The sequence below is a fragment of the Prionailurus bengalensis genome, chromosome D2, assembly GCF_016509475.1.
Source record: "Prionailurus bengalensis isolate Pbe53 chromosome D2, Fcat_Pben_1.1_paternal_pri, whole genome shotgun sequence".
NCBI classification, from domain to species: domain Eukaryota; kingdom Metazoa; phylum Chordata; class Mammalia; order Carnivora; family Felidae; genus Prionailurus; species Prionailurus bengalensis.
This window is the reverse complement of record NC_057351.1, coordinates 12404877-12422138: the sequence shown is the minus strand read 5'-3', so window position 1 is coordinate 12422138 and position 17262 is coordinate 12404877. Positions and strand designations below refer to the sequence as shown.

The window sequence follows — 17262 nt, the reverse complement described above, 5'->3', positions numbered from 1 at the left end:
AAAACCCAAGTCCCTGTAATGGTCAGGAATGCCTTACGTGGCCTGTCCGTCTGCTCTCTGCCCCTTATTCACTGGCTCCTGGGTTGTTCCTCAAAACAGGAGACACACTGTAGAGTCAGGGCCTTTGCTCCCGCTGGTCCCTCTGCACGGGGTGTGCTCCCTCCAGATATCGACATGGCTTGCTTTCCTCCTCTCTTTAGGTCTTCCCCAAATCCCACCTTCTCAGTTTGCTGCTTTATGTCGCTACATTTTAAACATTTAAAAAAATGTTTTTTTAAATGTGTATTTATTTTTGAGAGACACAGCACAAGCAGGGGAGCAGCAGAGAGAGGGAGACACAGAATCTGAAACAGGCTCCAGGCTCTGAGCTGTCAGCACAGAACCCAATGTGGGGCTCGAACTCAGGAGCGGCGAGATCATGACCCGAGCTGAAGTCCGATGCTTAACCAACTGAGGCGCCCCTAAGTTGCTACATTTTAGACTAAACTGCCTGCAGCAACAGAAAACTAGTAACACAGAGCAAGGAGCGGACTGTGGTGGACACTGGAACATGCTGCTAACGTCAGCCTTCAGGAAGGGCTTGTTACCCCGGGCTTCCAAAAACATTGCAGGCAGCTGGCCTCAGCCGAAGACAGCCACTTAGCACAAGGACACACCACTCCTTCCAACGGCAGCCTGCAAATGACTGATGGAGGGCTGCAGAGGCCTAGGTCTCTCTGGCAAGGGGGGAGAGTTCTGGAGGGCCATCCCGTCTCCAGGGCTCCCAGAGGGTCACCTGAGGTCTCCACAGAGGCGGACTCCCAGAGCTCCGCCTCCCTTCCGCCCGGTCCTTCCCTGAGCCGTCACTTCCACGAGCAGTCCCTCAGTAACCTCTTGCACACCAACCACGGTCTCATCTGCTGCCCAGAGAACTGAGGCTGCAACGACTTGTCCAGCTCCAGGAAAAAAATATTGGTCCTTTTACTAGGATCACACTGAACGTAAACGCCAACGTGGAGAGAACCAACCTCTTTAGCTATAGACACACCTGTCCATTTCTTGAAGCCTACTTTTGGGTCTCCCAGTAGGGTTTTGAGGCTTTCCTCCTCTAGGTCTTGCACAGTTTTTGACTCCTATATATTTCACCTTTTTTCACACTGCTTATGTAAATGGGGATTTCTTTTCCATCAGATCCTCTAACTTGTTATTGTTTGTATTTATGAAGATATTGATTTTTGTACATTAACTTTATAGCCTGCGAGCTTAATGCATTTATCACTTGTGTTCGTTTTATTACTTGGGTTTTCTAGAATACTTCTGTCATTTATAAAAGGAGACTGTTTTCCTTATTCTTTAAAAATGTTTATCCTCTAGCTGTTGTGATATACTAATCCCTCCAACAGTAAAGGAGATATGGGTGCCTCTGTCTTGGTCCCTCACCTAAGTGTGAATTCCTCTATTATTTCCCAGCAAGTAAGAGGTTGGCAATGCTCATGTTAGCATTAAAATGTTCATGTTAAGGAAGTATCCATCATTCCTATTTTTAAAAAAAATCAAGAATGTGTGTTTAATTGTGTTAAAGACCTAAAAGCCTTGTCCTTGCATTCTTAGAATAAGATGAACTTGGTCAGGACATACTTTTTTGTAGTATGCTCACAACTCAGCATTATCTTTGATTTCACCTCTACCCTCAGAGCTTACATTCACACCATCAGACAAGTTTTTGGTGTTACCTCTTAGATATAATGCTCATGTGCTCACTTTTCACCTCTTCCAAGTCTACTGCCCTATTCCAAACCCGTTACCTTCCATCTGCAGAAGCCTCCTACGTGGTTTTTCTCTATTTCCTGTCTCACACCCTTAGTCTGTTTTGTACAAATCCCTCCAGAAACTGATCACACCTACACTAAAATTCAACATCCTTATGTGGTGAATAGGGCCTTCTAATTTTTTTTTTTGTTTTTAATCTGGCCCCTACCCACTTTTCCAACTCTCCATCTCACTCACTTTGCTCCAGCCTATCCCTGTCTTCTTATTCCTCAAACACTCTAGACCTTTACACCTGCAGTTCTCCTCCCCTTCCCTGGAATGTTCTTTCCCCGTATCTCATCATGGCTTTCACGTCATGTAGGTCTTCACTCAAACAGCACAGTATGAATACCTTCCTTTCCTGGTCATCCTCGTCAAAGATAAAGCTACCTTCCACCCCCACCCCATTAATTACTCTGTATCTCCTACTTTATTTTTCTCCATAGCACTTACCATATAACCACATGAAATTACATTTCATTGTTTATTGTTTGCCTTCCTAATCAGAATAAAAGCTTCATAAAGTCAGAGTCTTTGTGTTATTCACTATTGTATCCACAGCACTTAGAATAGGGCCTCCCACAGAATAATCATTCGATAAATACTCCATGACTAAAGGAATGGAATGGATAGTACAAGAAATTGTAAACACTAACTACAACAGCCAGCTGACCAGTCGACAGGGGCAGACTGGTGCCTCAACCTGTGCACCCTTGCGTGCTCAATCACCAGTATGTACGTGCATGTTTACAATTCACCTCTTCTCTTAGCTTTCCTTTCTGCCACTGGTGCACATACAGGGTACCGTGGTGATTAAATGTCCCTTTAGTTTAATTCATAGGTTGACAGAACTAGAAAAGGAGTGGGTATCACTGCTATCCTTGCCATGGAGATAAATCCATTAACTAGATTACTGCATGACCCTCCCTTGGGAGAACAGGACTATGTTCCCATTACACACGGAGCAATTTTGTTAAATTGGGTAGAACGTTTTTTAAGAACATTGTTCTTTCTGCCTATCCAACTTTCATTTTTCCTTCTTCTGTAACACATTCTCATGTTCCTTTAAGAAACAATCACTTCCCTTATATTTATGCAAGTAGGATTGCTAACCAAAGTGTCTTTCCCTCTTTTGGTCAATTAGACACTTACAGAAGTGTTCTGCCAGAAATTTGACACCTGTACAAAGTGTTGCAAAAATATGGGAAATTGATTCAAGATTTTGGTGGCACCATAAAAAGAATGGCCATTAGTTCCTCCTCTAAATTTTTTTATCCTCAAAAATATTTAAAGACTAAGACAGCCTATGTAGGATCAGGATTAAAAAAAAAGTGTAAAATCATGCTCAATTTTTAAAATAAACTAAAAATGAAAATCAGAGAACTTATGAACCCAACTGAATGCTGAGCACAAGAGCATAGGCAAAGCAGAACAGCAGCTTCTAAAATATTGTTCTTAAATTTAAAATACCGTTCTTTTGAATGTTGCCTCATTTCTCCTCCCTTTAAGCTGTTATGGTTATACTTGGAGACGACTGTTAGGTTTAAGAACCGATTCTGCAGTTTTACTATGAATGGTGCTTGTACCCTCGGCCTGGGGGCCAGCCCTTCCGGTGAATGTCTGCCGCGGGGGTACTTTGTACAGCTAACACTGCTAACACAGGCCACTGCCATCAGCACAGCAGAGAACCTGGGTCGGTGTCTAGATGGAGGAGGCAACGTCACAAGGAAGGCTGACCAAGGAGGTCTGGCATTTTGAGCTTCCGTGGAATGAGTCTCTGTCTCAAAAACAAAACTTGAAAGATGACGAATCCCCCAAACACAGGAAGAGGGTTCAGATTCTTTGTGTTCAAAAAGACTATCAGGTTTCACCACAATACTTAATACATTCCAACGATAAAACACACAGAGGGTGCTGAGAAGAGTCAAAATGGGCTTTCAAAAGGGTCATAAAAGTCACATCTGTAGACAGCTGTGTAAAAACCTTTGCTACGAATGGAATCAAAAATTATAACTGTACCTTGTAATAACGGAAGTAGTCTCTCTCTTGCAACTTTTTTATTTTGGGGAAGATTTTGAAGGTGTTAAAGTTATCAATGCTATCAATATCACACAAGCAATCATCCAGGACTCCGGTGACCTGTGGGGTGGAAAATATATACACAAACATAAAACTTTAAATATGTGCATTACTGATATTCTGACCTTAACAAATCTGTAATATTATATAAAAGAGATAATTTGTTAATTCAAGGTAACTAGTCTTCATTGACTGAGATATAAAACACTAAAGCAATCATTTACTTTTTACTATGGCCAATTAAGACAAAATAGAAGGATCAGATACACCTATTCTGAAGAACTAAGCATTGATGTTTAATGGCTAAAGAGAAATATATGAAACATACATAAATTCCAACAAGTATTTGGAATGCTAAAGCCATTTCTTCCAAGATTAACCTAGAAGTCACAGACTGTAAGAATATTGCTGTAGTAGCCTTGTCTTTCTTTTCCACTGCCACTTATGGAACACTTATATGACAGGCATGGTGATAAGAACATTACATGTTACCTCATTTTTAAAAAAATATTCTATGAAATAGGTCTTATCCTCATTTTACACCTAAGAAAATCAAGGCTGAACACGGTTAAAATAATTTTTCCCAAGTAGCAATGAGACTTAGTCCTAAGTCAATCACACTTAAAAATACATGCTTCATCCACTACTCAAAGTATACATTAATGCAACAGAAACTGATATTTACAAAGGGAGTTCAGAATCCAAAACTTCCATAAAACATTCTTCCGCTAAATTTAAAAATGGGACTCACTGACATCCACGTCTTGGATGAATCTTCAGGAAATCAGGCTGAGTGAAAAAAGCCAACCCCAAAGGTTACATACTATGTGGTTTCATTTTTACATTTTGGAAATGGAGAACAGGTTATTGGTTGCCAGGTTAAAGACTGGAGGAGGGAAGGAGGTGGAGTGGGGGCATAGGTTGGAAAGGAGGTCAAGTGTGGTTATAAAAGGGCAAGAGGAAGGATCCCTGTGGTGATCAAATTATTCAGTATCTTGACCATGGTGGTGGATACACAAACCTAAACGTGATAAAAGTGAAAAGAATACATACACACACAAATGAGACAAGGGGGAATCTGAAGACCAGCAGACTGAATCAGTGCCAATGTGCTGGTGATAATACTGCACTGTACGTTTGCAAAATGTTACCATTGGGGAAAACTAGATGAAGTGTAGGTGGCATTTCTTTGTATTATTGCTTACAACTGCATGGAACCTACAATTATCTCAATTGAAATTAAAATTTAAAAACAAAAAGGGGACCCAGTCTTTTAAAGGTCATTCACATGATCCACTGGAGGAATCTATGCAAAGAATGACCAGAACCTGGAAACCAGAACATCCCAGTTGTTTCTTTCTCAGGCTTTGCCCCTAGGGCTGTAAATAAGTCCCCAAACTCTCTACAACTTAAACAGCCAGAGGTACACTCTCTTTAAAGAACAAAGGATCATTAACGAGAATTTTAGCTCTAGAATTCCATATGCTTTACTATCCTAGTTACTAAGATCCTGTCACCAACTCTACTGAAATTCACTCCATTTCTCAAGCTTACTATTTATAAAACCTCAAATTCTAAGTAATAGGGATGGGGGGGGGGTAGAAATAAGAACCAAAAGCTTTCTATGTTTTAAAAATATTTTATCCAGATATTTCTCTTTCGTATAAATTTTTCTTAAATTGTTTATTTTTAGTTAGTAAACCACCACAGTTTATTTTTTAAAGATGTTTTAATTGTGGTAGGGGTTGGGGTAAGGTATACAAAATTGTCACGTACCTACTTCTAACTCTTAAAGACAACTACTAAGACAAAAACCTGTGTATCACCAAAATTTTTTTAAAAACACAAATACAGCTTTTTTTTAAGTCCCTTTCTAATTACATTCATCTTCCTCCTCACGGAGGTAGAATATCTTATTTTTGTTATTTTTCTTTTGTAATTTCATCACATGTGATATATATCCTAAAGCAATATACTTAAGAGCTCATTTTTGAACTTAAATATTAATGGAATCTATTGCGGGAATTATGTTGTAATATACTTCTTTTGCTAACATTTTGACATCTACCCAAAATAATGAGTTTTCTAGTAGCTCATTCATTTTCCCTGCTGTAAATGTTACATTACATGAAAATATCATAATGTATTTGTTCTACTGTTGACCCATAAGGTAGGCAGAATGATGCCCCCCAAAGATATCCATACCCTAATTCCTAAAACCTGTAAATCTGTTATTGTATGCGGTGGAAGGGACTTTGCAGACATGATTAAGTTAAGGATCCTGAGATGGAAAGATTATACTAGATTATTTGGGTGGACTCAATACTAAGAACCTTGAAAGAGGAAGACAAGAGTGTGAGTCAGAGAGACCTGGAAGATGTTACACTTCTGGCTTCTAAGATAGAAGAGGCCACATGCCAGAAGCACCGCAGCCTCTAGAAGCTTGGAAAAGGCAAGGAATGATTCTCCCCTAGAGCCTCCAAAAAAAAAAAAAAAAAAGGCAGCCTTGATTTTATCCCTGTGAAACCCACGTTAAGCCACTAAATTCGTGGTAATTTGTTAGAGCAGTAACAGGAAACTAATACAAAACACATGCAGGTTGTTTCCAGATTTAGCTAAATAATGCTACACAAAGGTTTGCCATGATCTCATTATGTATATGTATAAGAGTTTCTCCAGTTTATATGCTTAAAGTGGAATCACTATAGCTTATTTTCAAAATAGGTTACCAATTCACAACCCCATCCAACAGCAGATGGAATTACTGCTGAATTATCTCCGTACCAATATTGGATATTGTTGTAATTTTTGCCAATCTAGTAAGAACAAAAGGGTATCTGATTTTTGTACTAAGGAGGTATAATGTTTCATAAGACATTTGTAATTGCTCCTTGTGTGAAATACCTGTTTGTCCTTTCTCATTTTTCTTTTTTTCTTTTTTTATTTTTTAAAAATTTTTTTTTTCAACGTTTATTTATTTTTGGGACAGAGAGAGACAGAGCATGAACGGGGGAGGGGCAGAGAGAGAGGGAGACACAGAATCGGAAACAGGCTCCAGGCTCTGAGCCATCAGCCCAGAGCCCGACGCGGGGCTCGAACTCACGGACCGCGAGATCGTGACCTGGCTGAGGTCGGACGCTTAACCGACTGCGCCACCCAGGCGCCCCTCATTTTTCTTTTTTTAAAGATTTTTTAAAGTTCATTTATTTTGAGAGAGGAGAGAGAGAGAGAGAGAGAGAGAGAGAGAGCGAGCGAGCTGGGGAAGGGCAGAAAGAGAAGGAGAGAGAGAGAATCCTAAGCAGGCTCCACACTGCCAGCATGAAACTCAATGCAGGGCTTGAACCCACAAACCATGAGATCATGACCTGAGCCAAAACCGAGAGTAGGACGCTTAACCAACTGAGCCACCCGGATGCCCCTTTTTTTCATTTTTTTACTGGGTTGTCTTTTTCATACTGACCTGCAGGAATCAGTACCGCTTTCCCCACTCTATTACATTCTTCTGGAACTCCAATCACACAAATTAGACCATGTCTCATAAGCTCTCTTTAAAATTTACTATCCCATTATTTTTCTGGGCTTCATCCTGAATTTGCATTTATTTCCCCTTCATTTATTCATTCATTCATTCAACCTATTTGAGGACCTACCTAGCATGAGCCTTGCACTGTTCTAAGTGCTGAGGATGCAGAAGTAGAAGGGAAAAAAAAAAAAAAGGCAAAAATCTCTGCCCTCCAGGGGCTTCCAGATGGTAATAAAGGGACAGGAAAACTAGGGAATGGAGACCATCAGTGCAGAACTGAGCTCCTACTATTTTGGAAAGTATAATTTAAAAAGGTCTCAGTGAAATTTTGGCAAATTTTGGTAATACTTCAAGGGGGAAAAGGAACAAGCCGGCGCCATGTGGGGGTGTGCTACGTGGGGATGCATGCCAGGCACTGGGAATACAAAGCTCAATGCCCTGAGGCAGTATGCTCACCTGAAGTTCCTGAGGAAATAGGACAAGGACTATGTCGTGGGTAAAAAAGAGAAACTGGAGACCATTTTAAGACTCTGGCCTTTACTGGAACCTGGTGTTTTCTCACACCAACCAATTCTCCCACTCTCCAACGTGAACTGGGCGCCCAATTCAGTTCTGATGCTATCTGGAGTTAGAGCAGACCTCACAGATTAGGGGTTCAGTCACACACCACGATCCCCACTTTAGGTATCACTGCCAAGCTCCAGGCCACCTGTACGTCTGACTGACCGGCTCTGAACTGGGGGTTCCAATGACTCTCAAGTTCAGTAATTTGCAATGGCACATAGAACCAGAGAAACACTTACCTTATATCTACTGGTTTATTGTTAAGATGCAACTCAGGAAGCACCAAATGGAATAGGTGCAGAGGGAAAGCTACTGGGAGTGCAAGTTCAGGGCTTCCATGCCTCTGAGCCCCTTCCCAGAAAGTCTATGTTTCGCCCACCTGGAAGCTCATCCATCTTGTTTTAAGAGCTTTTATATTTTTCAAATTTTTTTTATGTTTATTTTTGAGAGAGAGTGCTAGCAGGAGAGGGGCAGAGAGAGAGGGAGGCAGATTCTGAAGCAGGCTCTAGGCTCTGAGCTGTCAGCAAAGAGCCCGACTCAGGGCTCGAGCTCAGGAACTGTGAGATCGTGACCTGAGCAAAGTCAGACGCTCACCCGAATGAGCCACCCAGATGCCCCAAGAGCTTTTACGGAGCTCTGTCTCCAGCATCCCTCTCCCTGTCCCAGTGGTCACGGGTGGGGCTAAAATTCCAACCCTCTAATCACTTGGTGTGTCTGATGATCATTACCACCCTGAGGTGATCTACGGGTTCCCATTAGCATAAATAGGTGTGATTAAAAGGGGCTCATTATAAATAACAAAAGGCATTCCGATTATTCTGGAAATCCCAAGGTTTTTCTTTTTTTAGTGTTTATTTTTGAGAGAGAAGAGAACAGAGCAGGGGAGGAACAGAGAGAGAGAGAGGCAGAGAGAGAATCCCAAGCAGGCTCCACCCTGTCAGCACTGAGCCCAATGAGGGGCTCCATTCCACTAACAGTGAGATCATGACCTGAGCCAAGATCAAAAGTGGGACGCTTAACCAAATGAGCCACTCGGGTGCCCCGCCTATCCAGATCTAAAGCTGAGAATCCTGTTCTGGAGATTTTGACAATCAGTTATATAGGTGGTATTTAAAGCTGAGAAACCGAATGAGAGAACCAAGATAGAGAGGGGAAAGAGTACACGATCTGAAACCTGAGGCTGAAATAACTAGCGGTCAGTAGTAGCAGAGGAGAAATAAGCAAAGGATACTAGTACAGCTAGCCTAAAAGAAAGGAAGAAAATCAGAAAAGTACATTATCCTGAAAGCCCAAAGAAATATGGTATTTTCAAGGAGAGTAAGCCATGAGCTGTGGGGAAAAAATGCTGTCTACAGGTAAAGCTAAGGTTTAAAAACTAACTATTGGCTTTAGTGACAAGACAGACATTAATGACCTTGACAAGAACAGTTTCGGAGAGGTAGGGGCAAAAGTCTGACTGGAATAGGCTGGCGAGAGGACCAGAATAGGACGAATAAAGATAATTCCTTTGAGGAGTTTTTCCATAAAGGGGAACAGAAAAATGGAGCAGAGCCAGAAAAGATGGGTGGGTCAAGACAGAACTTTAAAACAGAATTAACAGTATGTTTTAGGATGACAGTAACAATCCATCAGACAAGGAAAAATTAATGATCCAGGAGAGAAAAAAGATTCGCTCAAAACACGATCTTGAAAGAAGGAACTGGGACCTAATATATGAGAGGGATTGGCTTTTGGTAAGAGTTCACAGTTCATCTATGGTAATCCATTGGAAGGCAAAATGTGAGGGTACAGAGACAAATGGGGGAATAAATATGGATTACATTGTTAGTGTGAAGTATGAAACGAAGAAAAGGAAAAGTGGGGCGCCTGGGTGGCTCAGTGGGTCAAGCACCCAACTTCAGCTCAGGTCATGATCTTGGGGTCTGTGAGTTCAAGCCCTGCATCTGGCTCTGTGCCGACAGCTCAGAGCCTGGAGCCTGTTTCGGATTCTGTGTCTCCCTCTGTCTCTGTCTCTCAAAAATAAATAAACATTAAAAAAAAAAAAAAAAAAAAGGAAAAGTATCGGAGGATTAGAAAAAGACATAAAATGGTTGCCTGATTCAGGAATCATTTCTTCTGCTGGATATAATCAGCTATTTAATCCATCCATGGAGTTTTTTAATTTCATCTCTAGAAATCCTATCACACTGTTTTAATCTTTTTGATCATTCTTTAAAATCTCTTGTTCCCTTTTCACAGTTTCAGGTCAGTGTCCCTATCTTTGCCCCCCACCCCTTTGTATTTAAATTCACTATGTCTCATGGGTTTAAATTATGTCTGATATTTTCAGAATCTAAGGTTATCACAGGTCTTTTTCTATAGGCTATATTTCTATTATCTCATTCACGGTGCCTTGTGTTTTGTGATTTTTGACTATTAGCTGCTTGTTCTCCTTGGCACGGGCTCTTGAAGACTTCTTTAGGGTTTGGGTTGAAAATAAATTCCTCCAGAGGGGATGGACGTTTGCTTTTACCAGTAAGCTGGGGGCATACCAACCTGGGTCTGCTATAAATCAAATTTTCCACTTGAAGCTTTTCCCAGCATAGGTGGCATGAATTTGGCCTGCAAACCTTTATAGGAACAAGTTCATGGTTACAAATTCTCGAGGGAGTTTCCCCCCCTCCCCTTCCCTGGCAAGTTTCTTACTCTCCCCTTATTCCTGGTAGGATTCATTTCTCATGTTGAGGCCGTAGCTCTTTGGAGTTCAAGCTTTATGATGGGGTCTTCTTTTAGTTTCCTCTCTTTGGGCACACAACCCTTATTTCTTGTCCATTCCACACCAAGGAGCAATTAAAGCAGAAACTCAGGGTCTTCAGGGTTTGGGGGAATTCCTCAGGGTCATGGACTGGAACAGCACTGTTTGAGTCTCAAGATCTGACTTTCCACTGGGGGCTGGGGGCAGGGGAGCTCTATGTATTCTTTGATTTCATGCCACCTCAGAAATGCATTTAGAAAGATTTAAAAATACATCTGACTAAAATTACTTCTTTACAGGAAGATTAACTTGTCATATCATTTGTATGCACTAGGTCTTTAGTTTCTAGTGCTTTCCAGACTACAAAGCCCATTCGCATTTAATTTATAAGAAAACGGAGTATGAGATATACAAATGCCTATCATTTTAAGTGTTCAAAAATAACTTTATGCTTTCACTGCAAGGAGACATAGTCGATATAGTCCTGTCCTTAAATGATTTCTTTTAAATGGAGGTGTTTTCTTTATTTAAAAAAAAAATTTTTTTTAACGTTTTTATTTATTTTTGAGACAGAGAGAGAGCATGAACGGGGGAGAGTCAGAGAGCGAGGGAGACACAGAATCTGAAACAGGCTCCAGGCTCTGAGCCGTCAGCACAGAGCCTGACGCGGGGCTCGAACCTACCAACTGTGAGATCGTGACCTGAGTTGAAGTCGGAGGCTTAGCCAACTGAGCCACCCAGGTGCCCCAGGTGTTTTCTTTTTTAAATTGAATTCTTCCCTTTATGCTTTATTGGGCTTCCTTCCCCCTCCCCCCCCCCCCAACAAAAAAGAACTATCTTAGTTGCACTTTTTTTATTTTCCTGGGTCTCCCCTCAGATTTCTATACCCCAAAGAAGCAGGCATACAGAGATGTACTGCACAGAAGAAAACGGGGCCTACGAGGGGTCCAGTTCAACCTTGTTCACTTAACAAGTATGGTATTAGTCATGTAAGCTTTTTGAACTTCAGTTACCTCAATAGCCCCACTTCTGAGAAGTATCCAATAAAATGAGATAATGTATATTTAAACGTGTTAGAGATTAAAATACTATCTAAAATGTGCTCCAACTTCTATATTAGAAAGTACCACTGGAAACAAAAACCAAACGTATCCACTTTTGAGGACTGTTTGGAACAATGCTACTTTGAATATGCACAAACCTTTAATTTTTAAACTACAGGTATTCATTTGGACATGATGAAATTACATATATTCACTTAAATACAATAAAATTAAAATTTTACCTTAATAAATTGCATGTGTAACGTGCAATTATAAAACATTAACACATGTAACTAGCAGATAAAGATGACTAAAATGAAGCTTCTAGATTGATGGCAACGTATACAATTAATATAAGGCATAAAAAGGAAAAATGACAAGAATCCCATTTTAGAAAAATATCTAAATGTACATGCCACTCAAAAACAATCACCCAACCAGTGATTAGAAAATAATTTTGCTAAAGGTAATTTGGGAAATTTACTTTTTATTAATATAGTAGATACTCCCACCCAGATTTCCGCTACTTCCGTGTTTTCTAGGTGGGGTTCAAAAGGTAGCTCAAAAGATAATTGCATTACAGCTACTTACACGGCTCATTTAAAATTGCTGATCCCTGGGGCACATCCGGATCCACTAAATCAGAACACGCGGCGGCGGCAGGGCCAGAGAATCTGCATTTTAACACGCTCGCCAACACCAAAACCAAGTCTGCCCCCTTTTATTTTTAGCACATCATTCATTTGAAAAAATACCCAAACGCGAACAAAACAGACTATTCAGGCATTCTGGGACTTAGTGCAGGACACCCTAACGCCCTGAAAACAGCGTGCGAACAGTCAGAAAAACATGTTTACACGGCTCCACTCACAGCTTCGGTTTTTCTCGGCAGTGAGTATTAATTGCCTACAATGACATCTCCCCTCATTATCGAGCCACCTGAGACACGGTTCCTTCCTCCCTCCCTCTTAGCAGTTTCGCCCCTTTGCAGCAGGTGCAGACAAGGCGCGGCTGCACCTGGCAGTCTATTCAAAATCTTCTGTAGAAAAGCAGTCAGCGCCGCTCTCCAGGCACAAGGCTGTGGTCAGCTAACCTTCCCACGTCCGCCGTGTTGACAACACGTCTGTAGTAACACTGTTTCACAAAGGCAGCCCCTCAACTCCAGCTCACCCTCCTGCCATCACCTCGCTGCTCACAGACCTACAAAGGCCAGCTCCCCCCCCCGCCCCCCCACCACGTCTCTTGCTTGGGCTCATCCGGAGGTGCCACAAGTTGGGTGGAAATACAGCAGTCCCAAGGAAAGATGCCAGAGCGAGGGTAGCGGCCGAGGGGCTTAGAGAGCCCCAGAAGTTCAAGCAAGTTAGGGATAGGGAGTCCCGTCCCCTCCCTATCCACCCCACTTCTGCGGGGCGCGGGGTCCACCTCCCCTCCCTCCTGGGAGGGACGGGAGGGCTTCACCGTTTCTACGCGTCTTGTCTCCCCCAAACCGCTGATGACGTTTTCATTCCCGTCTCCTCTCCCGCCACACTCCCAGCCGCTTAAAAAAATCAGAAAAGGAAAACGAAAACACCTCAGGGGACCGTCACCATCTTCCTCTTTTTGCTGCCATCACCCCGCGAGCGTCGCCATCCCCCGCACACGGCACGCGGCTCGCGGACGTTTCCTGGACGTGACGGTTCGGTTCCAGACCCCGGCCCCTTCCCGCTCGCCAGAAATCCCCCTCGGGGTCCGGCGCCGGCCCTCTCCCGGAGCCCCAGCCCCGGCCCGTTCGCCACCGCCGCGGGCGTTCGGCCGGCGTCCCCGCCCCGCCATCACTCGGGCTCACCTGGGCCTCGACGACGCTCGGGAGGAAGCTCAGGGTGACCAGCAGCTGCACTGCGGCCGCCGCCCCCTGCCCGGCGCCGGCCCGCCGGGGCCCCCGGCTCATGCTGACCTCTCCCCCCACCGCGGCCGGCCGGGCCCCTCGGGGCCGGGGAACGGCGGGCGGCCCGGGCGACGACCCAAGGGGACGGCTCCCGGCGGCTAAGAGGCTCCAGGGTCAGAGGTCTGCACGCCCGTCCTGAGGAGGGGGCCGCTCTCCCCAGCTCCCGGCAGCTGCGAGTGAGGCTGAAGAGCCGAGCGCCCCCACTTCATCCCCTAGGCGGCCCCGCCCCCGGCTTCCCCTTCGCCCCGGCCACGCCCCCTCCGAGCGCGGGGCCTTGTGGGAGTTGTGGTCTCGCGCGGCCGCGAGGGGGCCTCCTGCCGGAAGGCGGGGCAGGGGGCCGCGAGAACCCGGGAACTACAACTGCGGAGGCCGCTCCGCCTCCCCGGGGCCTTGGGCTCCACGGCGGCCAATGAGGCAGGACCACGAGGGCCTCCAAAACAAGAGGAGGTGGCGCGGGGAGCGCTCCTCCCGGCCGGCCGCCGTCTCCGCTCCCCCTCCCCGGGCGGTTGCTCCTGGAAACCGGGGAGCGAGGGGGCCGCCCCGCCCCGTACGGTTGCTCCTTAACATCGCAAAGCCGCCAGGCTTCGGGATCCGCCCGCTACCTACGCAAATGAGGAACCAGTGGTGCAGGATCTTCGACTTTCGAGCCGAAGCATTTTCTTGGTTCATTCAGTGTTCTGTGGCTTCACATCTACTGCGAGTGCCTTATAAGAATCAACCACCTCCACCTGCTACTTGGAGACGTGACTTCGGCTCCTCTTTTATTTTATACGCCCCGGACGTGGATGTCCTCTCTTCCCCGGCCCACTCCCTCTCCTCTGATGAGAGAAACACAATGCACGTTGGAGAATGGGAACAAACCCAATCGTTTATAATGATGTATTGGAACGGGGCTATACGCATAGAAGAACTGGAAGTGATACAGAGCGGGTTCATTTCCCGCCTCTAAAACATCCTAGTTTGTTATGTGTCTTTAGACAAGTTACTTAACCTCTGTGAGCCTCAATTTGTTCATCTGTAAGTGAAGACAATAATACCCACCTCAGACATTGTTCTAGGATTACGTAAGATTACATAGATTACATACATAAAGGGCTTAGTAGGGTGCCTAGCACAAAGAAGTGTTCAATAAATGATAGCTGCTACTCGTTTTATTAATAGCCTTGATTTCTAGAGAATTAGTAATACATCACCATACGTTTATGTAGTGTGTATTACTTTCCCACCGCTTCTATAACAAATTAGCATAAATTTAGTGACCTAAGTTTCCCAAGACCGGAACCCCAAATTATATCAGCCAGGCTGCATTTTTTTTCCAACGTTTATTTATTTTTGGGACAGAGAGAGACAGAGCATGAATGGGGGAGGGGCAGAGAGAGAGGGAGACACAGAATCAGAAACAGGCTCCAGGCTCTGAGCCATCAGCCCAGAGCCCGACGCGGGGCTCGAACTCACGGACCGCGAGATCGTGACCTGGCTGAAGTCGGATGCCTAACCGACTGGGCCACCTAGGCGCCCCCAGGCTGCATTTCTTCTAAAGGCTTTAGGGGGCAATATGTTTCCTCGCCCATTCCAGCCTCTAAAAGCCACCTGCATTCCTCGGGTCATGACTGTACCACACATTATCACATTTCACTCCCTCCTCTTCCATTGTCACATGCCTTCTCTTGCTGACCCTAACTCTTCTGCCTCCCTCTGATAAAGACCCCTGTGATTACCTGGGGCCCACCCAGATAATCCAGGGTAATCTCTCCATCTCAATTTTTTTTTGAGAGCTTGTTTATTGGGCAGGTGGATGGGTGGGTGCCAGCCCTTAAAATTCTTAATCACTTCTTCAAAGTCCTTTTTGGCCTATAAGGTAATACACTTACAGCTTTGGGGATTAGGGTGTGTACACATCTTTGGGGACATTAATCAGTCAACACAGTGTGTTATACCTTTGTGAGCATTTTCATAATTTGTGGAGCCTAGTGCAAAATGAAAATGCAGGGTCCTGGTTCAAAACATGCTAAGAATTTCAAGACAGTGATATTAGGGCATTAAACCAAGTGCAGGGTCCTTCTTTAAAAATATATATATAATGTTTATTTTTGAGAGAGAGAGAGACAAAGCGCCAACGGGGGAGGGGAAGAGAGCAAGATACAGAATCTGAAGCAATTATTATTAATTGTTATTAATTATATTGTGATAATTAATAATAATTAATTATATTAATGTTGATGTTAATATTAATTATTGATATTATTATTAATATAATTAATAATAATTGTTTTGTGTGCTGCAGGTTTTCAATGAGTAGTGTCATAATGGGCTTAAGTCAAGATGAATGGTTCTTTTGGTTGTTGTTGTTTAAGTAGGCTCCACATCCAGTGTGGACCCCAATGCCCCAATGTGGAGTTTGGACTCACGACCCTGATATCAAGACCTGAGCTGAGATCAAGAGTCGGACGCTTAACCGACTGAGTCACTTAGGCGCCCCAAGTCAAGGTTAGTCTTATTCAGAATATTGGTACTTGAAGTGTAGTCACATTGACAACATGCACAAAACCAAATTTCTATTCATCGCAGATTTTTTCCATTTTGCTCTCAGATACAAATGTTTCCCGTCCCTCTTATCTCTTTGTTTTCTCTCCCCTCCTCTCTGCTCCATACCTCTCTCCTCTCTGAGAGGATGGCCTAATTATGTCATCTCCAAAGTCTAGAGTGGGTCATCCAGATTCCTATCGTAGTTCCTACCCATGACATTCATTTAACTCTAACAGTCTGCCCGCTCTGTATTAGGGTTAGCTTTTCCAGTGTATATGCATATTATAGGTGTCTAGAGTGTAAATTTTCAGAGGACTCTGTCTTTTTATACTATATTCTCTTTAGGGGCTATGTCAGTTCGCATGAACAGTAGTTGATACACATTTGTTATTTGGTTGATATTACTTACGATCTCAATTTATCTTAGAAGACATCTGTCTCAGAACCAATCCTGGATGGGTGCCCCTAAACGTTTCCTGTGGACAGCTGGGAAGTAGCTTCATTGGACAGGAATATTCCTGGAGAAGCCAGGAAGACGAAACGGGCAGCCTTTCATCAAGGCAAGGGATTACATGTGCTCAAACAGAGGTGTATTTGGGCACTATCGAAAAGACTGAGGAAAGTAATGGACTTCAGAGGATTGGTTGAGACCAATTACTGGAAATCTGTTACTTCAAGCATTTCGGTTTTTCCTCAAACACTATTTGAAATGTCTTTACTCGTGGTGGTTGAAGCAATGGCTTGAGACTGGTCTTGAACAGATTACTGTAACACTTAAGAGACTTTGTGAGTTAGCAACGCTGCACTGTCTTCAGGCTTCCAAGATACCATCAAATGTATTGTGTTTCTTTGATGATTTTTTGGCTGGGTTAACTTGTGACTTCTAATGAAGGAAATCGTTGATGAATGGTTCTAAATAAAAGCCAAGGTAATGGGGTGGAAATTCAATAACATCAATAATTTTCACTTCTGATGGCAAGCTGAATTGCGGTTAACAAACCTGCTGAGTAGTGGCAATCTGTTGTGTTTAAACAAGTGTATTTGTACTGGTGTATTAACAACCTGCCAAGGCTATTTTGTT

The 17262-nt window shown here is 43.6% G+C and overlaps 1 protein-coding gene across 3 annotated transcripts in view; it reads right to left on the bottom strand.

The window, feature by feature from the left end:
• The window catches only part of ERO1B (endoplasmic reticulum oxidoreductase 1 beta), a 63484-nt gene extending 49657 nt beyond the window's left edge, over positions 1-13827 (bottom strand). The window contains exons 1-2 of one of the 3 annotated variants that reach the window (XM_043596246.1): positions 13557-13827; positions 3808-3927 (exon numbers count right to left, since the gene is read on the bottom strand). In XM_043596246.1, coding sequence (XP_043452181.1) covers positions 3808-3927; positions 13557-13658 — 222 coding nt within the window. In that variant the 5' untranslated portion in view covers positions 13659-13827. The remainder of the gene's footprint in view (positions 1-3807; positions 3928-13556) is intronic. The other 2 variants (XM_043596247.1, XM_043596245.1) reach the window with 2 other exon arrangements.
• Positions 13828-17262: the final 3435 nt, after the last annotated feature.